Below are 27704 nucleotides of genomic sequence, written 5' to 3'. Positions count from 1 at the left end.
CTCCTTCGGGGAGCCTTGGCAGCCCGGGCTGCGCGCTGCGCCGGGATGATGGAGAGCTTCTGGAATTTCCTGCAGCTGGAGAGCGCGGCCGGCCGGAGGAGCCGGCCTAGCGCACGGCTCGGAAAGGGGCGGCTAGCGGCCCGGCCCTAGGGGGCGCCTTCCTGAGGAGGGTGCCGGGGAAGATCTCCTCTCTCGGCCCCGAACTGCGAGCGGGCCGGGAGCCTCCTCCCTCCCGCGCAGCCCTTTTCGGGTCTGGCGGGGGTCCAGTCCCGCCCTCCCAGCCTCGGCGGCGGAGAGGGGCCAGGTGCAGGCAATGCCCCTCCCCCAGCCGCCTGGTTTCCCTCTCCGCCCGTCACCTCCTTCTGGAGTCAAAAGCCCTGCGGCCTCTCCCGGGGGGGGGGGGGGGGGCAGCCAGGTAGCCAGAGGGGCGGCGACGGGAAAACTCGGAGGCGGACTGTTCGGTCCCAGAACGGCTGGACCTGCAGCCTAGAGCCTTCTGTTGGAACTAAGGCGTCCAAGGGCTTCTGGAAGGGAGGCGAAGTAGTCCTTTCCCAGCTCCCCTCCGCCCCCAGCCGCCGAGCCGGTTGGGGGGCGGACCTGCTGGAAAAATCCTGGATAATTTCCCCGACGGAGATGGCGGCGTCTTTCTTTGGGGGCGGCTCTGCACCCGGCATGTCCCGGAGTCCAGAAAAGGGCCCCCGTGGAGGGAGGGGCTTCCATTTACTGGAGTCCTGAGATCCAGGGGAGTAGGTAAGTGACCTCCCTGGACTCACTCCTGGTACTGGGATGGGGGAGGGAAAGAGGCCTACCCTGCCCCTTGTGGGGGAGGGGAAGGAAGAGATGCTTTCCCACAACTTTGCTGCGTTCCAGCACCATTTGGTACTCTGCAAACTGATGAACCATTTGGCAACTCAGCAGGCGGCTCCCCCGCCTGGGGTGGACCCCTTCTCCCCCTGCCTGTGGCCTCTGTTCAGTTCCATTTCCTGCCCCCACCTAACGCACATTTACCACGTTGAACAAAAGCAATGAAGATAGACCCAGTTGGAATGCCTTCTCTGCCACTCACTGGTTGTGTGACCTTGGGCAAGTCCTTTCACTCCTGAGTTTCCCTTTCCTCATGAAAAACAGATAATAGGCAGGTCATGGCCTTGTTGTGGGGTTTAAAGTAGCAAGTTTAAAGCAATGAGCATAGTGTATGAGGGCATAAAGGGCACCTGTGTAACAGCCCCACTCAGAGGAGCAGAGGCAGCCCTCAAAGTCTTTGAATCCCCTTATCCTCTAGCAGTCTTGTGAAATGGGGCTCTCCAAGGTAAGTAGTGCCTCTTAGGCTGGGTAGGATGGAAAGATGGTTTTATTGAGTGAATACTCAGTAAACATTCATTAAATACATATTTACTGTTGTTACTCTCAGCCACTGAGACCTAACATTGGTCACAGTAGGGTTAAAGTTGGAAAGGCCCTTAGAAGTCTTACCTGTCAGGCCAGCTCAGTACAGAGGGGGAAACTGAGGCCTGGAAAGGGGGGCTGAGTCCCCTTACAATGCTCCAGTTGTTCACTGGGGGTGAGGGCTGGCTCAGATCGCTGACCTGGCTTCCTGGGTATGACCCAGGCAGACTTGAGGCTGGTGGGATTCTGCTTTCCTCCCTCTCCCAGTTCCTTGCTGACCTTTCACTCCACCACTGCCAGATACCCAGATTCAAATTCTGATGCCCTTAAGCCCCTCTTCCGCCCAGGAGGTCAGCCTGGACCAACTCCCCAGTTCTGTTTCCTGTTTGACCTTTCTTGGCCACTGGGAGAGACCCTGGGGTACTCAAAGAAGCTTGAGATTCCATTTGTTATCTGTGTAAATGAGCAAATTATCCTACCTGTAAGCCTCAGCTTTTCTACAAATGGAGTTGGAATAAAAACTCTAAGAGAACACCTCTTTGCCCGTCTGTCCCAGACACCTCTTCAGTCATCTGTCCCAGAGGCATCCTGGCAGAGAGATCTTTTTAAATAATAGAAGGCAGGGAGGCCCTGGAACTAGAGGGAATTTGCACTGAAGGCCAGGTATAGGAAGAGAATAACCTCTGCTTTGGTTTGGGAAGGCAGTGAGCCCTGGGATAGGATGTGGGGCAGGGATGATTGTCCATCGAATCATTTTGGCAAAGTCTGGATTCAACCAAATTTATGCCACTCATTCCAGGGCTGCCCAGGACTCATCTCTGAATATACTGCTGGGCAGTCACCATGAACTTCTCATGGGGACCACGGATTTCCTTTCCTAACTAGCCCAGTCCCACTTCCCTCTGCGTCAAGGGAACCTTTCTGGGTTGTTATATCTCCAGCCCAGCCTTCAGTTCCTCTCCACCCCAGAGAAGACTCCCAGTGAGGGACTATAAAAGAGAAAGAGGCTGGAACAGCAGTTGGGCTGTGTGACTTTGGGCAGGCTGCTTCCCTCTCTGGGTATCTGTTTGCTCCTGCTTAGCGGAGGAGGCTGGATTAGTGACTCCCTAAGGCACCTTCTAGCTCTGACAGGCTCCAAGCCTGTGTTGACTGATGTATCCTAGGAGATAGGAGCACACAGAACCAAGTCAGCTGGGAGATCCCTGTCAGGGTACCCCCTGAAGTGCCTCCCTTGTTGCGACACACCTTACAGGGATACTGGTGGAGATTGTGGGGTGGAGGGTACATATCACCCAAGTGAGTGGTCCTGATGATTCTCAGGGTTCATATTATCTGGAGAGAGATCTGTGCTTAAGAACAAGTACTTGTACCAGTCGGGACAATGAGACTGCGTGCTGATAGGGGAAGAGAATGTGTGTGTCAGTGGCCGGTCAGCCTCCAGGTAGTGGGGTGCCGGGCACAAGGCAGCTGGCTCGAGGGATGGAGTGTGCAGAAGAGTGATCACAGGGGCGCTTGGTGTATCAGGGTGTGTTCAAGACAAGGAGGCTGGCAGTGGGAGGGAGGAAAAAGAACCATATATGAGCCAGAGAACCTGGCTTTGGGTCAGGGCAGGCTGCCTGGCAGGCTCCAGCCTCATGGGGAGTGGTGGAAGAGTTTCGCGTGTGCCTAGGCCCGTCAGCTTGTTTATGGGTGTTGAGCTGAATAGCACTGTTCGGAATTGCAGTTGTCATGCTCTTTTGTGAGGGTATCTGTCTGTGTAGGGGTGTTGTCAAGGTTTCCTGAACAGTGAGTGTCAGGGTGTGTGGTAAGGCAGTAGGCAGCCCCTGGCCATTTGGGGTGCTGTCCGGTTGTACTGGTGCCATCGAATGGTATTTTCAGGCTGCAAGCGAATCCTGGCTGTTTTGGGTGCCTCTTCTCTTCTGCAGAGAGGGAAGCCTCCTGTCTTAATCAGTCCCTCTGCAGGTAGGCAGGCAGCCGCAAGCCCGCTCACTCTCAAAGTAATTTTACCACGGTGCCTAAGTCAGGAACAGGCGTGAATTGACCTTTTAACCCCTTCCCCACCACGGGATTAGACTCTGCTTCCTGTTCAATCTCCTCCAGAACCAGTTCCATCCCGCCTGCCCCCCCAACAGTGGATAAGCAACCCCCTCCATCACTTTTCTCCCTCCACCCCCACCGGGCCTTGGGGGGGCCTGAGGGCCAGGCTGGTGCAGGGTCTGGCAGGAGCTGAGGGCCCAGGCGGGAGTGATAAATATTGAAGAGGAGGGATTTCGGTGTGGGCTGGAGCAGCTGCAGTGGTTCGAGTGTCACACTATCTCTCCCCAGGTTTACTGACCCATTTCCATTCACGCGGCTGCTGGTTTCCTAGCAACGGCAACAGTCCCCCCAGAACAGGCGGAGTGTGTGTCTGCCATTAGCGACTGCCGCAACTGTGTCAAGGTTACCCCGCTCCCTGCAAACCCACCCCGGCGGGTTTGTTTTCTGCCAGCGCCTGGCACACACCGTGCCAGCCAGGCAGGGGGAGGGTAGGGGGCTGGGGGCCAGCCCAGGGGCTTGGGCTTGGGCGGGGGTTGGGGGCGAGGAGGAGTTGCAGTTCCCGGTCCAGTGGGAGCCAACTTGGACTGAGTCCGATGCAGCCACCCCCCCCACACACACTTGGCTGGTGGAATTCCTGAGCCCGAGGGGAGCAGGGGGTGGGGCTGTCCCTCAGCCCTGACCCCCGAGATTCCAGAGCCTGGGGGGAGGGGTGTGGGCCGAGGGGCCTCCGGGAAGCCTGCCCGGTCTGACCCCACCTGGCTTGTTCTCCTGCCCTGGCTTCCTCCCACTTGCAGCAGCTCCATGCTCTTCTCTGTGCTCAGCTCTTTGTCCCAGCCTCTGTGCCTGGTCTCCCCCAGCAGACTCCCCAGGGCAGGGTTGTATTTCTCCCATCAGACCAGGGACTCCTGAGGTTGGGATTCGTGATGCCTCTTCCTTCTCAGCCCTCAACACCGGCTCCTTACTTAACAAATGTCGTGGGAGATGAGATAAGCATTTAGGGTGGCAGAGGGTATTTCCTAATGGGGACTAGTCAGGCAGATACCCCATTCTGTCCCTTCATGCTGGCGTATTCTGCCCGCAGTCCCCACCACCAGGCAGTCCTCATGTGACACTGACCATAAGAAGTAGAGTACCCTTCCTTTTCTCCTGAAAGCCAGGCTGCAAAGGGTTAAAGCAGTTCCTGCCCCACTTGCCTTGGTATGTGAACTCCCCCAGGCTTGGGGGTTGGGAGGGTGGGGGTCTGTCACCTTATAGTCACTCATGTGGTCAGCTCAGACCTGACCAGTCACATTCCTACCCAGGAGGGTTGGGGCTTGAGGCAGAGGGCAGGGGCAGGGGCAAGGGGCAGAGGCAGAGACCTGGAGAAGGCTGAGTTTGTAGGAATGGAAGGCCCTGGGGTGGGAGGGTGGGGGACACAAGTGAGAATCTGGGGCAAGAAGCAGCTGAATCCACCTCCCACTCCTTTAGGCCTCAGTCTCCCTGACTTTCCTCTCAGTTTGCACCCCCTAAAACTTTCTGGCTGGGTCCACGTGTCTAATGACACAGGTACAGACCTAGTCCCAATTTTAAACAAAGAAAAGAACGTGGCAAAGGCAGTTTCTGACATGCAGAGCAGCACAGAGACTTGTGGGTAGACTCTGGTGTGACTTTGTGATGCTTGGGGGAAGGTGGGTGGGTCAGAGGTTCTGAGATGTAGGTGCATGGCAGGCTGTGCTAGACAGCAGTAACACACCTGGGTAGGGACCCAGGGAGCCTGGTTCTCTGCCCAGCCTTGTGCCTCGCTCCTCATGACCTCAGTCTCCCCATCTGACAGGCTTAGGCCAGTGCTTTCTAAAGCCCTCCTGCCCTTTGAGTCACTGCTTCTGGGTGAGAGATGAGGGGTGGGGGGCGATGGTCTGGAGAGGTGTGAGAAGCTGCCAGCTCTAGGGGGAGTTGCAACGTGATCCTGCAGCGAAAATAGCCCAGGTCATTTTCAGCTGCTTGGGCGGAGGTATCTGATCCCAGCAGGGCAGCATGGGCAGGGGGCAGGGAGGAGCATTCTGTAAAGCTCTCTGGGAAACCGGACGCTAGGATGGGAGGCTAGGGAAAGGTTGGCATGCCCAGCTGGGCTTCCTGAGACCTGCCAGGCCCTGGCAGGGGCCCAGGAATGAAAAGACAAGAATGCAGAGGGTTAACCGGAGGTGAGGACTGGACTCTGGCCCCCTTTGGGTCCTGGCCTGGATGAGGTGAAAGGTCAGCCCCAAGGAGTCCAAGCACAGCTGGGGAAAGAGTAACGCGATCCTTCTCCCTAACCAGGCTCTGGGGATCACAGTGCCGCCACCCCCAGGAAAGGTGCTTTGACATCCCCGGGAAGGAGTTTGTTTCACTTGTTCTCAGCAGGGGTCGTGGGCTAGAAGAGGGTCCAGGCCCATGGGGTCAGGGAGATTTGGTGGCCGGGCACCTCGACTAGTATGGCAGTGCTTTGTCATCCTGGGGTCAGGGGAGGTGGAGGAGAGCCTGCTGGAAAGGTTAAAGGTAGCCTGCTCTGGGCCCCATTTATAATGACCAGCATGGGATGGGAGAGGCTTAGGGATAGGAAACCCCCCAACACACACACACACACACACACACACACACAGCTTGATCAGTGAGGGTGGCCACCTGGTACTAGACATTGAGATGTGTTTGGGGTGAATTACACACCTTGACTGAGATGGCTTTGCTCTCCGGTTGTATGTCTGGAGGGGTACTGCGTAAGAGGGTTTGATGGGAGGCAGAGATGACAACACATGGGAGAACAAAGGCTCTGAAGCCAGGTTTGACCTGGGTTCAAATTCTTGCCTCTGTCTTGAGCACGCTAACCTGAGCATCAGTTTCCCTATTCATAAAATAGGAAAAATAGAACCCACTATGTAGAATAATTGTGAGGACTGCACAAAATAGGTGCTCAGTAAAAAATTAACTGGGCTAGGGGTGCAGTGCCTAGCATGTGTCAGAGGTGGGTTCCATCCCCAGGACTGGAGAGAGAAAAAAAAAAAATGTAAGCCTTATGAGGTGGCACACAGGTTACACACAGCATGGAGCCTCAATGGCAGCTGGCAGTGGGACTCTGCAGAGCAGGAATTGGTAAGTTATAGACAGTGTGAAGGAGAGGGTAGTTTGAGAATGGGACTGGGTCAGTGTGCCCAGGGCTGCGCTTGAGGCTGTGGGTGTGTTCAGATGGGACAGGGTGAGGTGAATGGTGTTGAGTATGTGGCTGGGGTTGGTTTGAAACAGGGTTGATCCTACCGCCTGGCAACAACCCCCATACCCCACCCTGGCAGGCTTTGTGCGGCCGTGTGGGTGTAGCTGTCCCCGGAGTGCGGCTGTAGGTATGTTTGAGAAGGCGCAGGCATCCCGAGAAAGAACAAGTCGCCTTTTGTACGCGTCCAGCCCCCGGCTGGGCTGGGCCCTCTCTGGGGGATCCCCTGTTTCCTCGCCCAGTTCCCCGCCCACGGACAGCGCCCCAGCCCAGCCTGCCTCAGGCCCCCACCTGTGGGGCGCGACGGTCTGAGCGCCCCCTCGCGGGGACCTGCGCAGAGGGGCTGAGGGTGTGGAGAAGGGGGTCTGAGGGAGGGGCGTGCCCAAAGCCTGTTCCGCCCTCGTGACGTCACTCCAGGTGCTACCAATCTCTAGGAGCCCCGCCTATGGGCGGCCTGCCCTCTCGCGGCTCGGCTCCCTGGTGCTGGGGTTGTGCGGTGGGTGGAGCCGGCGGGAGGTGTGGGAGGAGGCAGGACCGGCGATGGGGCGGGGAGAATCGAAGGCCTCGCCCTTCCTGCTCTGGGACCGGCTGACCAGGCGACCCTGAGACCGAGTGCTCAGCTTTCCTTGAAGAACCTCACAAGACCTCCTGGAGTGCTCTGCCTTCTTACCCACCTGTCCGTATCTTACTGATTAATACTTTTTGGACGAAGCCTTTTTCAGAACCGAGTCTTACCATCTTTTTTTAGTTTTTTCTTATTGCCTTCGCCTTTTTAGTGGCCCTCTACAATCACAGCAGGGGCTGTAATTCTGCTAACACCAGCCGCAGTCCACCGAGTGGTTGACTGTACCAGACGCTGTTGTCTTTCATGAAACATCTTACCTGATGCTTCGCTTTCAGCTTTCTACCTTGTCTTGTTGAACCCTTCTCACCCACTAGACTGGGATGACTTCTGGGCAGGGGTTATAGACATGGCCTGGCTCAGAGTGGGCACTCGATTTAGGATGGATGATAGATGAGGAGACAGACTCTTGAAGGGAAAGTAAGCCACAGTAGGAGGTAGAACAATCAAAACTAGAAACTAGGATTCCTGACTTCTTCAGACCTTTAGTTCTCATGCGTGACTTGAGTAGGGAGTTGCAGAGAATTGCTAGGACTTCCCCTTCTCCACTGGAGTATCTCTGTCCAACTGCTCCCTCTCTGCAAAGACCAGCAGAACTAGGTCTGCCTTCCTTTGCAGGGCATACAGCTTGAACCAGAACCTCTGAGTGCTGGGAAGAGGAGATGTTGGAAGAGCTGGAAGGGCTTTTGCAGACCAAAGGGAACAGTTCTGGGCTACAGGGAGTATTGTGGCTCCAGTGATTGGGGGATGCTGGTTCTAGGAACAAAGATTTAGCTTGCAGGTGGGAGGTTCCAAGATGGGCAAAGAGTGTTGGGAACCAAAGTATGTGGGGGTTCAGTGCAAGGGAGGCAGGGATTATGCTGGGCCAGCACTCCCCCACCAACAAGCTGGCCCAGCGGAATGCTGGGAGGCCCCAGGGATGAGGCCAGGCAGCCAAGGTGTCTCCGGTGGCACAGAAGCAGTTAAGAGCTGCCTCAGCCCGTTCCTTCAGACAATTAGTGACATCTCGCTTGACAACACCACACTGAGCCGATGCAGACCTCAGCCCCCCTCCCAGCCCCCCCACAGCCGCTTCAGCTGTTTATTCTTGGGCTTTAACAATTGGGATTCTGACTTGGAGGAGCGGGCGCCCCGCTCTGCCCTCTGACCCGCCGTCTCCTTGGCAACTGGAGCCCGGTAGGCCTGGGCTCTGCGTTAGGATTACAGATCCTGAATTCACAATCTTGCTGCTCCCCTGCAAGCAGAAGCTGCAGCAGCAGCAGCATGTGGGATCTTCAGCTAGACCAGAGGGGACAGAAAAGAGGGGTCCCAGGGGCCAGCATGAGACACCAGTGGGAACCTAGGATGGCACAAGCAACCTGGAGAAGGTTGCCCCCTTGGCAGCCTCCCTGGGGTTGGGCAGGGCCCGGAGCTGTGTTCCACTCCCAGCATCTCCCAGCCGCTCTCTGGAAACTTTCTTCTTGGTAGAGCCCCGAGGGCAAGGGCAAGGCTTCTTCATCACCCCCCTTTTCCCCCTCAGTCAGCCCCCTACCATGCCCAGAGCTCCAAGTGCCAGCAGACTATGCCCCTGCCGTGCCCGCCGCCATGGCAACAGGCCCCCTCCCTTGCCAGCTCTGCTCCTTCCTCTCCCCCCGCCAGCAGCCAACTGCCCCAGCTGAAACCGGAGCCGATGCATCTGTGAGCCTCATGCCTAGACCCACATTCCATTTCTGTCCTCTGTCCCCCCCAGTTCTGGCGACGACATCTCCCCTCCTCTTTCTCCTCCTTACGCCCCCTCCCTCCTTGCCTCTGCCTACTCCTGCTGTTCCCCCCACACTCTATCTATCACTTAGTGTCTCCCCCTTGTTCCCGCCCCATTCTGGAAGTGAGTCTCACCCTCTCTACTGTCTCTGATGGTCTCTGGGTGTGTCAGTCCCTGCTTCCAGCTCCCTGGGTCGCTGCTGTGGCCTGCCTGTGGCAGGCTCCTCTGTCTCTTTCCCACCATGTGTCTGTCTCTTCTCCCCTTCTGTGTGTGAGTGTGTCTTTGTCTCTGCATCATCCTGCCTGTCTCTCTTTGTCTTTTTCTTCCTTCTCTCCCTTCCTGAGTCTCTTTCTTGCTGCCTTCCTTCCTCTGGCGTGTCCTCCCACCCCTGTCCCTTTCCTCTCCTTCCTGGTCACTGTCTCCCAAGCCCTCCTTTATCTCTTTCTCCTTAAGCCTCATTTGGCCCTGATTCTCTTGCCCCCATGATCTTCCTCTTTTTGTCTCTAATTCTCTGCCTTGATTTCTCCCTCCCCTTCCTTCTCTTTCTCTGACTCTCTTCCTAAATACAGATTTCTTTCAGGTCTCGTTCCTCGCTTTCCTACTTAGCCATTTCCCTCATAGCCTTTGGTCCTGGAGCTGAGGGGAGCCCTCCAGAATCACCCCAGAAGAGCCCCCTTACTAGTGAGGGCCATATGATTTGAAAGCCCCGTTGGGCATGTGTAGTTGAACCTGAAATGAGGAGGGTCTCAGGTTAAAGAGCCTGCAGAGAGTGGGGTGCCAGGTCTCCCTTTGCAGGATTTTAGAGGATGGACTCTATCCACCTGGTTTACCTTTCACCAGCCCAGGTAGGGGCAGAGGGTAGTCCCAGGGGCTGTGTCAGCCAAGAAGCCCCTTAGACATAAGGACTTAGAGAAGATCATGTCTAGCCTTCACTGCTTCCTGAGTATGTCCTCCCCCCATACAATAATAACTCTCTTGGACCATGCCTCAGTTTACCCCCGTGGCACAGGGGTACAACCCTTGCTTTAGCTCTGACTTCTTTAAAGGCTTATAAGGGTCCCTGAAGCAAAGTCAAAGTTATGAGGAACAAGGAAAGACTTGAGTAACTCCTGAGCCCCTGCTCACCAACAGCAGGAAGACTCCAGCCCAGAAGAACCAAGGCCCTGGTGGAATCAGGGTCCTGTCTCCTTAAGTGCTGGGTGGAGGACAGTGCCCGCCTCCCCTCAACACTGGCAGCCCCTGCTGTCCGGCCCTCCCAGTCTGGGCAGTGGCCTCTAGCCTTCCTCCTGTCATCCTCTTCAAGGAATGAGCTTGGAGTCATGGGCAAACAGGCCTGGAGTAGGCAGCCAGGCCTCCAGAGCCCAGCCCTTGCCTCTGGGTGTGGTGAGGCCTGGTCAGGCAGACAGTTCTAGGACCCTGGGGTCTGGGCACTACTCACCAAGGGGCCAGGCGGGGGAGTAGGGGTGCCTGGGGGAGGCGGGTTGCACGCAAGGCATGCTGGGCCCCCTCGGCGGGTGGGTGGGGGGAACAAAGCTGGCATCGAGGCCTCAGCTAAAATTAGCTGCTTCCCTGCGCGGGAGCGAGCATGCCTGCCAGCCGCCCAGATCGCCGCTGCCTCGGCAGGCCATCTGTCGCCACGTTTTGCTCAGTCCCTTAGGGCCCCCCAGCTCCAGCCACCCCCAGGGGCTAGAGGAACTCTGCTCTGAGGCTGTCCCTGACCAGAGCTCTGGGCTCTGTTGCTGCTGTGTGACCTCAGGCTAGTCCTGTCCCTCTCTGGGCTCTTGTAAGAGGGGGGCTCTTGTACAATGCTGACAGCTAGGTCCCCTGCTCCTTCCAAGCAGCAGGTGCTGTTGGGGTACTGGGGAGCTGGGGTGTGGGCTGCACTGTTCCCTTTGAGCTGCCACTCTAGTCCAAGGTTTGAAGTGGGCAAAGTGAAGTTTAGAGTAAAGGTGAGGGGGTTAACACTCCTGTCACATCCCTTGGTCTTGGGGTGGTCTTCTCTGTATCTAACAGTACCCCCACACATACACACACACCTCCTGGCAATTTTAAAGAAACAACCCAGGTGAGAAACCAGCCTGGGCAAGTCTTTTGCCTCCTCTTCATCTAGTTCTCCCTCTTTCCAGTAAGAAACTTCCTGTTTCTTGAGCACCTGGCCACTTTATGCTATGTGTTCTTGTGAGACTCATGTTAATCCCTCTACTTCACAGATGAGGAAACTGAGGTGCAGAGAGATGAGGTTCCTTGTGAGGAAGCAGCAGAGCAGAGCCAGGGGAGGAGCCCACTGTCCTTTCTGTCCTCCCCCTCCTGGGCCCACCCCTTCAGCTTCTCTCTGGACCTGGCTCTTCCTTCCCACCTCCCCAAAGCCAAAGAGGCTGAGCCTCTGCTCCAAGGTCACCCAGCTTGGCCTGGGAGGAGCTCAGACTTGAACCCGGGCCTCTTGGCTCCTGGCCTTCCTCACCACTCTGGCCAGCAGGCTGGGCCTGTTCCCTGGGTGAGTCATGCCCCTGGACTTTGGCCTCCTTATCCCTAGCTCTATGACCTGAAGTTTGGAGAGAGGGCCTTTCTAAGGAAGAGGGGTGCTCCTCACAGCACAGTGGTCTCAAGCCATTATTCTACCCCCTCCTCCATGAGTGCATGGTGACAGCAAGCCCTCAACCCTCTACTTCCCACCAGTCTCTAAATAGTGAGACAGAAACAGCCTCAGTGACAGCCCTCCCCCCACCGCTCCTCCTGCCCCCTGCCTAGAGACACAGCTACATTAAATGAGAAATGGGGGCAGGGGGTGCTTGGAGAGGTGGCATTTCAGGTTATCTCTATGCCCAGGCAGCTTCCTCCCAGCACTCCTCTCGCCCAGCACGGGTTACCCAGGCAGAAGGCCACAGCACCGCCCCTCATGGTGTCCAGGGACCAAGGTCACACCCAGAGTCCTGTGTGCCTCCACCTCCTCCTGGGGCCAGTGGTGTTTGTCACTGGGGCAACGTGTGGCTGTGCCTGGCTCTGGCAGTGCTGGGGTGACATTCATGCCCTGTGAGCTGTGACGCCTCTGCAGGCAGAGGACACACCACTCAGGCTGGCGACAATGGTGGGGGAGGGGTGTGGGTGGGCAGACTGTCACCTGTCCCAAGCAGTCAGGGAGGTGACATGTCACATACCCATCCCACAATCTGGAGGGAGGCCTCAAGGAAGGGGGGAGGTTGTGCCCTGCCTCACGCTGTCGTGGGTGGAGGGTCTGTGCCTTCCCCTCAGGTAGAAAAAGAGGCTTGTCTTACTGGGGTGTGTGCGGCTGTTTCGCTCGGCTGTGTGTGACAGGTTCTCTGTGCCTCCCACACCCTCTGGCATGGAGGCGCCTGTTGTGTGGTAGTCATTCTGTCGTGAGGGATGACCACCTGGAGGCCTGTCTCGCTGAGGTGGAAGATGTGACCATCTCACACTTTCGGGGAAGCGACAGGTTATGTGCTTAGCTCATCTGTTAGGAGGGTTGTCACTGACTTGTGGACCTGTCTTTCCGACTGTTGCATGTGTGAGAGAGAGCACCGTGTGCCCATCTCGTGCTTCTTGTGGGGGGTGACGTGTGATTATCTCATGCTGTTGGGAAGTTGTCAGTATCGTGGTAGCTCACGGTATCCCGTCTCTCACCCTAAAGAGACAACATGTTGCCCAGGGGTATGGGACTGGCAGTTGGTGGGGCCTCCCCATGCAGACCTCATGGCCCCAAAGGGCTACCCAGAGGAAGCACTGAGGCCCTGAGCATAGGACAAGCGTGTGTGGGGAGGGGTGCCTCAGTGTCACGTGACCTACCTTCTGACCCAGGTGCCAACCCTTGGGACTGTTCCCCAGGAGGAAGGACCCAGTGTTTTTCAGATCATGTGGACTGGGGGCCTCTGGGACTGAGGCAGGTGTGTGACTGCGAAGGTGGAGCATCAGGCAGGTTTTGCGTGGGGGCCTGTGCCCCCACGGGCCTGGGGACCCTATTCCCTGCCTCTTCTGCCCCTGAAACTGTTAAACTAATTAAGGCTGTGGAGCCGCAGGATTAATCGGGGCAGCTCGGCGCGGGCCGGGAGCTCAGGTAGTCGATTAGTGCGCCGCGGAGGATATTGGATTTCTGAACCGCAAGTCAGCACTATTCGGGCCTGTTATCTCCGAGGCTGGAGGGTCAGAGGCGGGAGGCCGCCGCCGCCCCCGCCCCGCACGGCCATTCCCCTGCCCTCACCTGCCCTTCCCCCGGCCCACCCCGTCTCTGCCTCGCCAGTGCTTTTTCAGGTTCCTGTGGGACAGTCTAGTCCCTGGTTGTCCCTTTCCACTGCCATCTCCATCAGTGCCCCTGCCAGCTGGTGCCCCTCTCCCTCTCAGGCCTTTCTGCCCTCATTCTGTACCTGACCATACCTGCCCACAACCTCTGCACTTTGCCCCTGCCTCCCTGCCCGGTCCCCCACTGTCTCTTACCACCAGTCTCTGTCCCCCTTTTTGTGTCTGCGTCTGTCTCTCACAGTTCTGTCTGTCTCTCTCCCTCTTGTATCTCTGTCTCCCTGTGTGTCTGTCTGTCTCTTTTCCTTTCTCCCTCTGGCTCTCCCTCTCTTGCTCGCTCTCTCTCTCTCTCTCTCTCTCTCTCTCTTGTGTGGTCTCGGCTGGTGTCTGCAACCAGAACAAATCTCCCCCAGCCAACACCCCCTGAACAAGGAGGCCAGAGCAGCTAATGGGAAACATGTGATTCCGCCTTGCGCCTGGAGCACCGTGAAGGGAGCCTTAGTCCCAGCCCGGCCTGCTCCCCGTGCTGCACTCCCCCTCCGCCTCCCCCAGCCTGAGCAGCACAGTCGCAACTTCCCCGGTCATTTATGTTGGTGGGGGCTGACATTTATCAGTTGGGGAGTGTCAGGTTGTGGAGGGGCTGGGGACAGCTCTGCTCCGTAGGTCTCCCCACCCCTGGGGGCAGGCAGACCCCATGCAGACTCTCCCCCCCCCCCCCCCCCCCCCCCCCCCCCCCCCCCCCCCCCCGCCCACCACCATCTGCAGGAGAACAGGGCCAAGATGCACTGAGCTGTGGGGACCTAGATGGGGGCAGCCAGTCCACCTCCACTGCCTCCACTGGAGGACTCTGGAGCCACCTAGATTTCCATCTCTCTGCCCTCCTGGGCCTCTGGGGAGCTGCAGAGGTGGGGGCTCCCCAAGGGCTTGGGAGCTGCCAGGCTGCATTTCTGTGCCCACCCAACCACAGGGAAGGGGGGACAGATCAGAGGAGGGAGGCTCTGGCAGGTTGGAATTCTCCTTCTCTGCCTGTGGATAAATTGTCCCTAATCCAGGCTTGGGGAGTTGTCTGGCTCCTACAGAGAGAGAGAGAGAGAGAGAGAGAGAGAGAGAGAGAGCAGGAGATAGGGAGGGAGGGAAGAGGGAAGCAGGCACATATAAACACAGTGACACAGACACACACACTGTCTCACAAAGGGCTCTCCTTGCACACGCATGCACACACGTTTTACAAAAGTACCACGCAGGCACTGAGGCACCATTGTGCTGACAGGCATACTGTGGCACACAGACCTGTTCACATGTGTGGACGCTGACACACAGCTGTACTGGCACAGACATACAGTGACACAGCACAAGGACCCGCAGGGATGCACAGACACACAATGATAAGGTCACACAAATCCACACATGCAGGGACACACCCACGAGTACATACTGACCCATGGTGAAACAGACCAACAGGGACATCATGACCAGTCACACCATCACACCATGACCCTGAAAACCCAGAGAAAGGCAGAGATAGGAGGGAGGCAATGCTGATCTACAGTGACACCAGTGCCCGCAGTCATAGGCCTGGAGATTGGAAACCTGCAGGGACAGCAGGGAATCAGCCTCACGCCCCCACCCCCCACCACACACACATCCAGAGAGCTCTGAGACAGGCAGGAGCCGGTTTGGCTCCTGACACAGCTAGATACAGAGAGCCAGGCACAGTGCGTGAGCACACAGGAACAGGCACAGCCTGACCGCAGCTGGGCACACCTGTCACGCACAGGCACTGACACTTCAGTCTCTCAGGTGTATGAACACAGGCTCACTTAGATGCACACACAAAGGTGAACAGAATAGAAATTCAAACAGTGCACATACCCACATGTGAGGCTGAAGACACTCAGCCACTGGGCCTGGCACGCGCACACACACACCAACCAGGCACATCTGAGCAGACACGTGGTCCCGTATATATACTATCTTAAGCATGCAGAAATACAGGAAAACATACAGATGGGCTCAGTAGACCCCAAGAACCCACATACAGGTGTATTTACCCAGACAATGGGACATTCACCAGCATGCATTTACACAGGCAGAATCTCTGGCGCATACATACAAATTCCCAGGCAACTAAGACCTGTAAACGGTCCATGAGGCCTGGTTCCCAGATCCCTTGGGGGGCTCCAGTACAGACCTCCAGACAAATGGGCAGGAAGCAGGGGGATGGTGAAGAAGGCCATGGTTATTAAAGAAAACAAGAGACCTAACCTGATGGAGAGGGGCAGGTACCAGCTGCACGGGCACCCTCATGGAAATCTACATCCGCCATCACCCTGAACAGCAGCTCTCACACCTGCACCGTAGACAAGCTCTGGGCACATATAACTTCTTCAGATTGTTCCTCTCCATCCATAAGATCTATTCTTCCCATTTTAGAGATGGAAAAAAATGGAGAACCAAAGAGTTTGCTGGCTGGAGAAGTTGATTCCCTAAGACCAGTTCTCCCCAACCATGGTGTTATGTGCACATGTGTGTGTGTAAGCACCAAAACATACAAAGACCCTGCTTTCTGACTGGAGATGGGGTTTTACAACTCCTCGCTGCAATGAGGTTGGAGCTGGATTGGACCCCATCTAGGATAGCCTGCCGGCTCAAAGTGCCCCTGTGCCCTCCCTCCTGGCTGGCTCACCTGCATCCATGCTTATACCTGATGTGCTGTTTTTGCTTCCACAGATGGGAGCTTGCCTGATTGTCTATCCATTGGCCTGGACTCCAGAGCCCACTCAACTGAGCTTGTGCAGAGGCCCCCGGGTGAGAAGTGACACTCAGGCCTCTGAGAAGACCACCCTGGAGACACTGGCAAAGACAGGCCTTTCCTGCTGAGCCAGGCCTTTCTGCACAGCCTGCTCAGGTAACCATGTGAGGAAACCAGGCATGTTCCTGTGCCACCCCACAGGAAGTGGGGGTCAGGGACTTGCTTTCCAGTTCAGCAAGGACCCCCTCCTAGCTTAGGCCACAAAGAGGCCCTTTAAATAAAGTCAAGAGATATTAACCCAGCTTACTCAAATTCCCCTTATCCAGAAAGGGGAACTGAGGCTCATGGATATGCAGTGAGGCCCTAGAGTCCTGCCTTCTAACCTGAGGACTCTTTTGCTGCGCCTTGATGACCTGAGAGGACTGGGAGGAGAAAGGGGTTGTGACAGTGACCAGGACTCGGGGCAGAGGTGGAAACCACAGTGCCCGATGTGTGCAGCTGACCCCCCAGGACACCTTTCTACTGGATTCTATGGAAGCAAAGAGCAGGGAGGCCAAGGTGAGGTGCTGGGAGGCCCTGGGTAATCCAGGTATGCTAGGATGCCCTCAAAAGACTGGGAGGGGGTGAGGACAGTAGAACCGCCTCCCTCCTCCTAAGCTAGGTTAGCCCACCCAGGCTCAGGCCAGGTGGGGCCGCCCTACCCTGCAAAGGCAACTCCCTAAAACTGACACATGAAGCCTTTGGGCTCCAGGAAACTAGAGCCCAGCCTTCTGGGGACCCCACCCAACTTCCACAGGAGCATTCCTGGGGCCTGAGGTCTGGGGGTGGGGCCTCCTGGGATTGGAAGGGTGGGGAGGCCCTGAGAGGATGAGGCTGTGTGTACCCGGCTGTAAATTACTGGCACTCAGGCTTGTGTGCAAGCAGGTGTGTGTGTAGGGCTCTGTTCTTAGGTGCTCAGGGTTGTGTGTGCAAGGGTTGTACCAATCAGCTGAGCTGGGGGGAACGTTCAAGGGCTTGGTAAGTGGTGCACTGGAGTGGTGAGCATGTGGGATGCAGGTTGGGTTCTGGGTGGGCATGTGTATGCCACACTGAGTGTTGACATATGTACACAAGTTGCTAGTGCACACTGGAGAGATGTGTGGACAAGATCTGAGGACCCTGAGGTGGAAAGGTGTACACTCAGGGTTCCGGGTGCACGCTTGGGTGGTGTGTGCACGTGGCTCCATTTGGAGGTGGGCCTGGCAAGCCTTGAGCTGAGCTGGGCTCAGCAGTGCCCAGCCTTGTGGCCAAATCGCTGAAGTCACTTCCTTTCCAGCAGTGACTTTCCAGGAGGAGGAGTTCTTCAGACCTGGGTGGGAGGGGCGGGGCGAATGGGGTGCTCTCCGGGGAGGGCGGTGGGAGGGGGAGAGAGGTGGGGGGAGGGCCTGGTGGGGCTGGAGGAGGGAGTCCTCTGGGAGACAGAAGGAAAGACAAGGACGGGAGTCTGGAAGGGCCAAGGGCAGGAGGGGATGGGGGCGGAGCAGGGCGGGAAGCACAGTCCCTGGGTGACCTCGAAGGGAGGAAGGGAGGGCCGCCAGCAGGGTGACCCTCAGGTCCAGCAAGAACTGGCAGTGGCGCCTACACACCTGGCACCCAGGGCAGGGGGCTGGCAGGGGGCGGTTTGGGGGCAGACCTGCTTGCCAGGTGCCCCACTCTGGACAGGAAGGGGGTGGGCGAGGACTGCACAAAGGAGCTCTGTGTGGCCGGGGTGTGCTGTGCTGTGGGGGGGCCCTGATGGCTCAGGGGTGGAGGGGGGGGCTGTTGGCGCTGGGCTGGACCAGCTCCCCTTGGGGGCATCAGTGGCTCCAAGGGGACACCTAGTGGCGAGGGAAGGTAGTGCAGCTGAATGACTGTTGGGAGGTGGTACAGGAAGCTAGGAAGAAGGTAGGTTAGAAGTCAACAATTAGAATTTCTAGTTAGGACTTGGACAGTTGGAGGCGGCAGGCTGGAAGGGAGCTGAGTCCCTGTATAGCAAAGTAGTCTGGTTTAGGGGAGCCCAATGAAACTAAAGTCAAGCTCTGGCAAATTGGCATGGCTGTTTGTCTTTAAGGGCATTTGTTAACCTCTCTGTGCCTATCTTTAAATGCCAGATAAGATGCCATTATCATTTCCATCATTACTTCTGTTATGATTTTGGGCTGGAATCTGGTTGGAAGATCTTCAGGTTGGATCAGCAGGTGGGGAGGTGAAGGGAAGGAGACTGAGAGCAGCACTGCCTCATTCCTGAGGTGGCTGATCCTGAGAGGTGAGGCTCTGGGAGGGAAAGGAGGCAATGGGAAAGGTCTCAGGGCTCTGGACAGCAGTAATAGCCCTTTTGATGCAGCGTTTTCCACTGCTGAGAGGATGTCCCTGGGTCCTCCACCAGGCAGGGAGGGGAAAGGGAGGGGGGAGTGCATGAGGCTGGAGAGAGGGTCATGAGGCCGGAAGTGAGTGCTGGGGCTGGCAGCCGGGCTCCCCTGGGGAGGCTGTGGGTGGGGGAGGGGAAGAGGGTGGGGAAGGGGTGGGGTGGTCACAGCCACAGCCGGGAGGGTGGGGCTAGGGACTCAAGGATGTGGGCTGGCGCTTCCCGGCACTGTGCAGCAGGTTGGGGCCCCCAGCCCCCTCCCAGTGACTGGCGTCCCTGTGGGCAAGCTCAGACGCACTAACCCAGAAGCAGACAAGAGGACAGAAGGACCCTTTCGACTTTGTTCACAGACCAGGGCTAGGTAGTACCCTTGGGAGGGGGCCAGGAGAAGGCTGCCTGCTGGGGTGTGGTGGAGAGGGGAGCCAGCTGCTTTCCTCAGATCCTAGAGGCTGCAAAAAGAGCTGTGGACACTCAGGAGAACGTGGCCAAAGGTCTTCACGGGTGGGTGGAACAGAAGCAACCACTGGAGAGGAGGTTCGTCTCTTCTGCCAAGATCACACCCTCAGGCCCCAAGTGGGAGGTCTGCAGAGCCCCACCCGCAGTAAGGGAGGGATAGTGGCTGCTGGTAGGTATCTCAGACAGGACATCAGAGCCAAGGATCAGCCACACTGTTGGACATGGGGTTGGGATTCCATAGTCTGACCCCCTTCTCCCCTCTGGGAGGCTGTTACCCACAGTTCTTCCTGCAAGAGCAGCGGTGCTCCAAGTCCTAGGAGCACAGAGAGCCTGACCTGGGAGGGGCCAGGGCCACTGCCAGTGTGGGAGAGAGCAGAGTCCTCAGTGAGCCCGGGGGTAGAACAGTGAGGAGCAACTGAAGCCTGGGACCTGCAGGGAGGGAAGGAACAGTGGGCAGAGGGATGATCCACCTGGATAAGCAACAAAGGGGCCCTTCATATGCCATTTTGTAGCCTTGGACAAAGTCTTCTCATCTCAGTTTCCTCATCTATAAAATGGGAGGGCATGAGATGGCACTTGAACAGTGTACCCACTGGGGCAGCCGATTAAAAATACAGATTCCCAGATGTCTCTCAGACGTGTGAGTCAGACTCCCCTGGACTAGGGCCTGGGTATCTGGAATGTTACACAGCTCCCCCAGGCCCAGGGTTTGAAAGCCAATGGCTTAGATAATTTTAAGGTTCCTCCCAGCCTTAAATTAGACCACAGTTCTAGAAGGAGCATTTCCAGAAGTGACTGAAGGAGAGTTGCAGGAGCAGGGAGTGGAAGGAGGCTTTGGCCTTGGGCAAAATTAGGAAGCCTGCCTTTGAGCAGCTGTGTGACTTCAGGCAAGTTTCACAACTGCTCTGGGCCTGTTTCCTCTGTAAAGTGGGGGTAATAAACCATGCATGCCACCCGGGTTGCTGTGAAGATTCAGTGGATTATATATGTGGAGGTGCCTTGTAGATTGCACATTGCTGCCCACCAAAAGGGAGCAGAGGAATGTTCCTTTTCACACCATCTTGTCCCTGAGTCAGCTCTGCAGTCTGCCTATGGGGTGATAGCACTGGACAGTAGGGCAGCAAGTGAGAATAGACATGTGTCTGTAGGGAATGGGTCCTGGGGATCCAAAGCTAGGTCAGAGCCAAACACTAGGCAGTGATCAGTGTCAGTCTTTATGATCCTCTCAGTGATCAGGGCTCATTCAGCTCCCTGAGATCCTAGGTCCTGGGAATCAGCCCAGTCCTGAGTCCCCAAGGCTTCCTTGGGAGTCACACATGCCTGGATGTAAATCCCAGCTCTGCCCTGACCAGCTCAGGGAGTTAGTCGGTAAATATTTATGTAGCATCCATAGCCCAGGCCCTTGGGGTCAGAGGATACAATGGTAAACAAGACAGATGTGATCCCTGCCCCTGAAGAGCCCACACTCTCTGGGGAGACACACTAAACAGCCAGTCACACAAGTAATTGATTACAGTTGTGATAAATGCTATGCAGGTGAAATAGATAGGGGCTGAACAGAGGCCCGAGGTAGGATGGAGCATCGGAGGGTCTTTCTGATGAAGGGGAAAGGGGAGTCGGAGAATGACCCTTTCCACGTTCTTGTTTCTGGTCCTCCGACAGCATCTTTCTTGGGTCACACTTTTGAGTCTGGAGAAGGAAAAGAGCCTCATGGGAAAAGGCAGGTTGGTGGAGGCTGTGTGCCACATTCATTGAGCAGAGGCCTTTGGGCCGTGTGGTTCTGGATGTTGAGAGGTTCGAACATTGCTGAATGGGACAGCTAGCTTTGCCCCCGTGGTGTTTAATACCTGTAGTGGATGGTTTCTGTAAAAATGAGGAAGATAATTGTATTGATCTCAGGTGTGAAAGGATGGGACGAGATCATCTAAATAAAATGCTTGGCCCATCACTGGCAGCAGAGAAAGTGTCCCGCAAGTACAGGATTGTATTGTTGAGCCCCCCCCCCCCCCCCCCAGTGATCACGAGACCTCTGACCTAGGCAGCCTTCACTTTTTCTTTGCAACTCTTATCACACTAATCATGAAATCACTTATGATTATCTCATCAATGTCTGTCTACCCAGTCCTTGTGCAAGGTGGGCATTCCATAAAAAATGAGCGTATGAATGAAAGGTGTTACTTCAGCTCTGAGCCTCCATTTCTCATCTGCAAAATGTGGTTATTAATAGCCCCTACCTCACAGGCTTGGTATGAAGAATTTAATGAAGTGATGCCTGGACAGCTTCCAGCCCAGGACCTGGCGCACAGTAGGTGCTTACTAAACCTGAGCTGCGATGGTCCTTTCTAGGCGCTGTCCACGGCCTGAGGCCTGGGCTCAGGCAGAAGTTGCTCCTCAGCACCCACAACTGACAGCCAGCGACGGGCAAAGCCTCCAGGCACGGGGGCCCTCTCTCTCCCAGGTCAGCCGGGTATGCACACTGGAGGGGGCATCTGTAGGAGGAACTTGGGGTGGCATCTATAGGAGGCTGGACCAGTGGGCAGGTGGGAAAGATTGAGTGTGGCCACCCAATCGCATGGGGGATTCAGATCTCCTGTTGCCTCTCTTGCTGCCCACAGAGATCTCCAGTGTGACAGCCCAGGCGGCAGAGCCGAGGGTGAGTGGCCAGGGTTCTTCCTGGAGTCCCAGGGTGGGGGCTGGAATGAGGAAGCCTATACCTCCAATAAGACTCTTTGGCCCTCTCTTTAAGTTTGATCTGGCGTGGTCACCTCCCGCTGCTGATGGGCTTCCTTAGCCCATAGCCAGGATGTAGAACGGGGTCAGTTGTCCATATGTGTGACTGGGGCCCGTGAGGGGTTCACTGTGCACAGGTGATTTGAGAAAGACTGGGGATTGCAAGATTGGGCTTTGGGGAAGGGACTTGAGCTTGATAAGGGGGATGAGACCTTGGGGAAGGGACCAGGGGCTCATTGGGTGAACTAGAGGAAGCCGGATGTTCAATGAGGGATCTCCTGCCTGTCCCGCCCAGCAGGTCCTGGTCCCGGCTTCTCGCACCCTCATGTCAGCCCCGGCCCCGCCCGGAGGCCCGCGGAGGACAAGGTCAGGATGCGTGTGAAGCCCCAGGGCCTGGTGGTGACTTCCAGTGCCGTGTGCAGCTCTCCTGACTACCTCCGGGAGCCCAAGTACTACCCCGGTGGCCCCCCCACCCCCCGGCCCTTGCTTCCTACCCGGCCCCCCGCCAGTCCACCCGACAAGGCCTTCTCTACCCACACCTTCTCCGAGAACCCACGCCCACCCCCACGCCGGGACCCTAGCACCCGGCGCCCACCAGTCCTTGCCAAGGGAGAGGACCCGCTGTCCCCGAGGGCAGCCCGGCCCATCTCCCAGGCCCGCTGCCCCACACCAGCCGGAGACAGCAGCAGCTCCTGTCGCCGCTGGGATAACGGGCGGGTGAACCTGCGTCCAGTGGTGCAGCTGATTGACATCATGAAGGACCTGACACGACTCTCCCAGGACCTGCAGCACAGCGGTGTGCATCTGGACTGTGGTGGGCTGAGGCTGAGCCGCCCCCCTGCCCCACCACCTGGCGATCTACAGTACAGCTTCTTTTCCTCGCCCAGCCTGGCCAACAGCATCCGCAGCCCTGAGGAACGTGCCACCCCTCATGCCAAATCAGAACGACCTGGCCATCCTCTCTATGAGCCTGAACCTGAGCCTAGAGATAGCCCCCAGCCTGGCCAAGGCCATAGTCCTGGGGCCACGGCTGCTGCCACTGGTCTGCCCCCAGAGCCTGAGCCAGACGGTCCTGATTACTCAGAACTCGCTGAGGCTGACATCCTCAGTGAGCTGGCCTCCCTTACCTGCCCTGAGGCCCAGCTGCTGGAGGCCCAGGCCCTCGAGCCACCATCTCCTGAGCCGGAGCCTCAGCTCCTGGACCCCCAGCCCCGCTTCCTGGACCCACAGGCACTAGAGCCACTTGGGGAAACTTTGGAGCTGCCACCCCTGCAACCTCTTGCTGATCCTCTGGGGCTGCCAGGCCTGGCTCTACAGGCCCTGGATACCCTGCCTGACTCCCTAGAGTCACAGCTGCTTGACCCCCAGGCCCTTGACCCTCTGCCTAAGTTGCTGGATGTCCCAGGTCGCCGTCTGGAACCCCAGCAGCCCCTGGGGCACTGCCCACTGGCTGAGCCCTTGCGCTTGGACTTGTGCTCACCCCATGGTCCCCCTGGGCCCGAGGGCCATCCCAAGTATGCCTTGCGGCGCACCGATAGGCCAAAGATCCTGTGTCGCCGGCGGAAAGCCGGACGGGGGCGTAAGGCAGAGGCTGGACCTGAGGGCCGCCTACTCCCCCTTCCTATGCCCACAGGGCTGGCAGCTGCCCTGGTGGAGCCCCCACCACCACCACCTCCACCACCTCCCACCCTGCCAGGCCCAGGCCCAGTCCCAGTCCCAGAGCTGGAGACAGAATCCCAGACCCCTGTGGCCCCTACCCGCAAAGGCAAGTGCCGGGGTGTGCGGCGGATGGTGGTGAAGATGGCTAAGATCCCTGTGTCGCTGGGGCGACGGAACAAGACCACATACAAAGTGTCATCCTTGAGTAGCAGCCTGAGCGTGGAAGGCAAGGAGCTGGGCCTGCGTGTGTCAGCAGAGCCCACTCCATTGCTAAAGATGAAGAATAATGGGCGGAATGTGGTGGTGGTCTTCCCACCGGGTGAGATGCCCATTATTCTCAAGCGAAAGCGTGGCCGCCCTCCTAAGAACCTGCTGCTGGGTCCCGGCAAGCCCAAAGAGCCAGCAGTGGTGGCAACTGAGGCAGCCACTGTGGCGGCAGCCACCATGGCCATGCCAGAGGTAAAGAAACGGCGACGGCGGAAACAGAAGCTGGCCTCTCCCCAGCCGTCCTATGCAGCGGACGCCAATGACAGTAAAGCCGAGTACTCGGACGTCCTGGCCAAACTGGCCTTCCTGAACCGCCAGAGCCAGTGTGCTGGGCGGTGCTCCCCACCCCGCTGCTGGACGCCCAGTGAACCCGAGTCAGTGCACCAGGCCCCTGACACCCAGAGCATCTCCCACTTCCTGCATCGTGTGCAGGGCTTCCGGCGGCGTGGGGGCAAAACAGGTGGTTTTGGTGGCCGGGGTGGGGGCCATGCAGCCAAGGCAGCCCGATGCTCCTTCAGTGACTTCTTTGAGGGCATTGGAAAGAAAAAGAAGGTGGTGGCAGTGACAGCTGCTGGGGTAGGGGGTCCTGGCCTCACCGAGTTGGGGCACCCACGTAAACGGGGCCGGGGGGAAGTGGATTCTGTGACTGGGAAGCCGAAGCGGAAGAGGCGGTCCCGGAAGAACGGGACTCTGTTCCCAGAGCAGGTGCCCAGTGGCCCAGGTTTTGGGGAGGCAGGTGCCGAGTGGGCCGGGGACAAGGGTGGTGGCTGGGCCCCTCACCACGGGCACCCAGGTGGGCAAGCTAGTCGAAACTGTGGTTTCCAAGGGACCGAGGCCCGGGCCTTTGCCTCCGCTGGGCTGGAGAGTGGGGCTTCTGGCCGCAGCAGCTACTACAGCACGGGCGCACCCTCGGGCCAGACTGAGCTCAGCCAGGAGCGCCAAAACCTCTTCACCGGCTATTTTCGCTCGCTGCTCGATTCGGATGACTCCTCTGACCTATTGGACTTCGCCCTCTCAGCCTCTCGCCCAGAGTCCCGGAAGGCATCAGGCACCTATGCGGGGCCTCCCACCAGTGCCCTGCCTGCCCAGCGGGGCCTGTCCACCTTCCCCAGTCGGGGAGCCAAGGCCAGCCCGGTGGCGGTGGGTAGCAGTGGGGCTGGGGCAGACCCCTCCTTCCAGCCTGTCCTGCCCACTCGCCAGACTTTCCCCCCAGGACGGGCAGCGAGCTACGGTATCACCCCAGCCACTTCAGACTGCCGGGCAGCTGAGACCTTTCCAAAGCTGGCTCCCCCGCCTTCAGCTGTGGCCCGTTCTCCTACAACCCACCCGCCCACCAACACCTACCCCGCTCAGTACAGTGGCTATGGGGCTGGACAAAGTGTATTCGCCCCAGCTAAGCCCTTTACAGGGCAGGACTGTGCTAACAGCAAGGACTGCAGCTTTGCCTATGGCAGTGGCAATAGCCTTCCTGCTTCGCCCAGCAGCGCCCATAGTGCTGGCTATGCCCCACCACCTACGGGGGGCCCTTGCCTGCCACCAAGCAAGGCCTCCTTCTTCAACAGCTCTGAGGGGACCCCCTTCTCTGGTTCAGCCCCCACACCCCTGCGCTGTGACAGCCGGGCCAGCACTGTCTCGCCCGGTGGCTACATGGTGCCCAAGGGCACCACAGCTTCTGCCACCTCCGCTGCCTCTGCCGCCTCCTCCTCCTCTTCCTCCTTTCAGCCCTCGCCTGAGAACTGTCGGCAGTTTGCGGGGGCTTCTCAGTGGCCTTTCCGGCAGGGCTACGGAGGCCTGGACTGGGCCTCAGAAGCCTTTAGTCAGCTGTACAATCCCAGTTTTGACTGCCACGTCAGCGAGCCCAATGTGATCCTGGACATCTCCAACTACACGCCACAGAAGGTGAAGCAGCAGACGGCCGTATCTGAGACCTTCTCCGAGTCCTCCTCCGACAGCACCCAGTTCAATCAGCCAGTTGGCGGTGGTGGTTTTCGGCGTGCCAACAGTGAGGCCTCGAGCAGTGAGGGCCAGTCGAGCCTGTCCAGTCTGGAGAAACTAATGATGGACTGGAACGAGGCGTCATCTGCCCCGGGCTACAACTGGAACCAGAGCGTCCTCTTCCAGAGCAGCTCCAAACCTGGCCGTGGACGGCGGAAGAAGGTGGACCTGTTTGAAGCCTCACATCTGGGCTTCTCGACATCTGCCTCTGCTGCTGCCTCAGGCTACCCATCTAAACGGAGCACCGGGCCCCGGCAGCCCAGGGGTGGTAGGGGTGGCGGAGCCTGCTCCGCCAAGAAGGAGCGAGGTGGTGCAGCAGCCAAAGCCAAGTTCATCCCCAAGCCACAGCCCGTCAACCCGCTGTTCCAGGACAGCCCAGACCTTGGCTTGGACTACTACAGCGGGGACAGCAGCATGTCACCACTACCCTCACAGTCGAGGGCCTTCGGTGTGGGAGAGCGAGACCCCTGTGACTTCATGGGACCCTATTCCATGAACCCATCCACGCCTTCTGACGGCACTTTTGGCCAAGGCTTTCACTGCGACTCACCCAGCTTGGGTGCTCCTGAGCTTGATGGCAAGCATTTCCCGCCGTTGGCCCACCCACCCACAGTGTTCGATACTGGCCTGCAGAAGGCATATTCACCCACCTGCTCACCCACACTGGGCTTCAAGGAAGAGCTGCGGCCACCGCCCACAAAGCTGACTGCCTGTGAGCCCCTCAAGCATGGGCTCCAGGGGGCCAGCCTGGGCCATGCAGCTGCGGCCCAGGCCCACCTGAGCTGCCGGGACCTGCCACTAGGCCAGCCTCACTACGATTCCCCCAGTTGCAAGGGCACAGCCTATTGGTACCCACCAGGGTCAGCTGCCCGTAGCCCACCATATGAAGGCAAGGTGGGTACAGGGCTGCTGGCTGACTTCCTGGGCAGGACGGAGGCCGCGTGCCTCAGTGCCCCACACCTGGCTAGCCCACCGGCCACACCCAAGGCCGACAAGGAGCCACTGGAGATGGCCCGACCACCTGGTCCACCCCGTGGCCCTGCTGCAGCCACTGCTGGCTATGGCTGCCCACTCCTTAGTGACTTGACCCTGTCCCCTGTGCCGAGGGACTCGCTGCTGCCCCTGCAGGACACCGCCTACAGGTATCCAGGCTTTATGCCACAGGCGCATCCTGGCCTGGGTGGGGGCCCCAAGAGCGGCTTCCTGGGGCCCATGGCGGAACCTCACCCTGAGGACACATTCACCGTCACCTCCCTGTAGTGCCAACTGAAGTGCCGACTGGACCGCGAGGTTTTGTTCCTGGGTGAGTCTGGGGATGTGGGTGCAGTGGGCAAAAGCCTGGGGGTGGAAAGGAGGAGGGTGTTAAAGCTTGAGCATGGGGAAGAGGTGGCGAGGTGAGCAGGAAACATCTGTGGGATTTAAATGTATGACTGGGGGCCCACAGCAGGGAGAAGGGATTCAGGATTAGAGGTTATGGGTGGTCTTGAGGAGGAGACAGAATACTTGGGTGGGGAAGCCATCGTGAGACTCAGGGGGTACTGGTAATTGGAATGGCCAGAGAACCGTAGACTGGAGGGGACCACCTGGTTTGGTTTGTCAAGCGTTGATTTCCCTCATTCTCTCATGGCCTTGAGCAAGAACACACCACTTCACTATTGGGAGGGGGGCATTCATATTGCTCTGTGGGAGGTGGTGAAGGGAGAAGCAGGTCAGACAATCATCCAGGGGCAATCCAGAGTTCCAGCGCTGCTGGGCACCCTCATTGACTCTTAAGACAGCATGGCAAGGTCCAGGGCCACAGTGTGGCCAGTACATCTTGTTCACATACTCTATAAGGGCTTCACAGAATGACCCAAAGGATCTTCTCTTGACTGCCCCTGAGTAGCCTCAAAGGTTGTTTCTTAACCTCTTTGATCTGAGGTAGGCTCAGTATGGTTGGGGTATGTGGGGGAGGGATCCAGAAAAGGAGAAGGGGCACTGTAGTTCCATTGTCCCCAAGAATCCACAATCAAAGGGTCTATCCCCAGATATAGGATGACCTCACCCTAGAAAACTGAGTCCTTTTCCTTCAGCCAGGTGCTTCTCCAAGAATTAAGTATCACGAGATTTAGATTTGATATTTCTAAGAAAGAAAATAAAAGACACATGCCCCAAAATAATCAAAGTGGGGAGTAGTTAAGTTTAAAGAAATCATTTTCTTGAAGAGCT

The 27704-nt window shown here is 57.7% G+C and overlaps 1 protein-coding gene across 11 annotated transcripts in view; it reads left to right on the top strand.

Moving 5' to 3' along the window:
* Positions 1–27704, top strand: part of AHDC1 (AT-hook DNA binding motif containing 1) — a 64096-nt gene that overhangs the window by 26587 nt on the left and 9805 nt on the right. For 4 of the 11 annotated variants that reach the window (XM_079114228.1, XM_079114232.1, XM_079114224.1 and 1 more), the window contains 4 exons: positions 15985–16162; positions 21192–21303; positions 21461–21498; positions 21874–26799. In XM_079114228.1, the coding sequence (XP_078970354.1) occupies positions 21948–26756 (4809 nt within the window). In that variant the 5' untranslated portion in view covers positions 15985–16162; positions 21192–21303; positions 21461–21498; positions 21874–21947 and the 3' untranslated portion in view covers positions 26757–26799. Of the gene's footprint in view, positions 1–15984; positions 16163–16332; positions 16565–17831; positions 18291–21086; positions 21313–21460; positions 21499–21873; positions 26800–27704 lie in introns of those variants that run through there. The other 7 variants (XM_079114229.1, XM_079114234.1, XM_079114230.1 and 4 more) reach the window with 7 other exon arrangements.

This window comes from Sciurus vulgaris (genome assembly GCF_902686455.1).
Source record: "Sciurus vulgaris genome assembly, chromosome: 1".
NCBI lineage: Eukaryota > Metazoa > Chordata > Mammalia > Rodentia > Sciuridae > Sciurus > Sciurus vulgaris.
The sequence above is the reverse complement of the archived record's forward strand: the minus strand, read 5'-3'. Positions and strand labels throughout refer to the sequence as shown.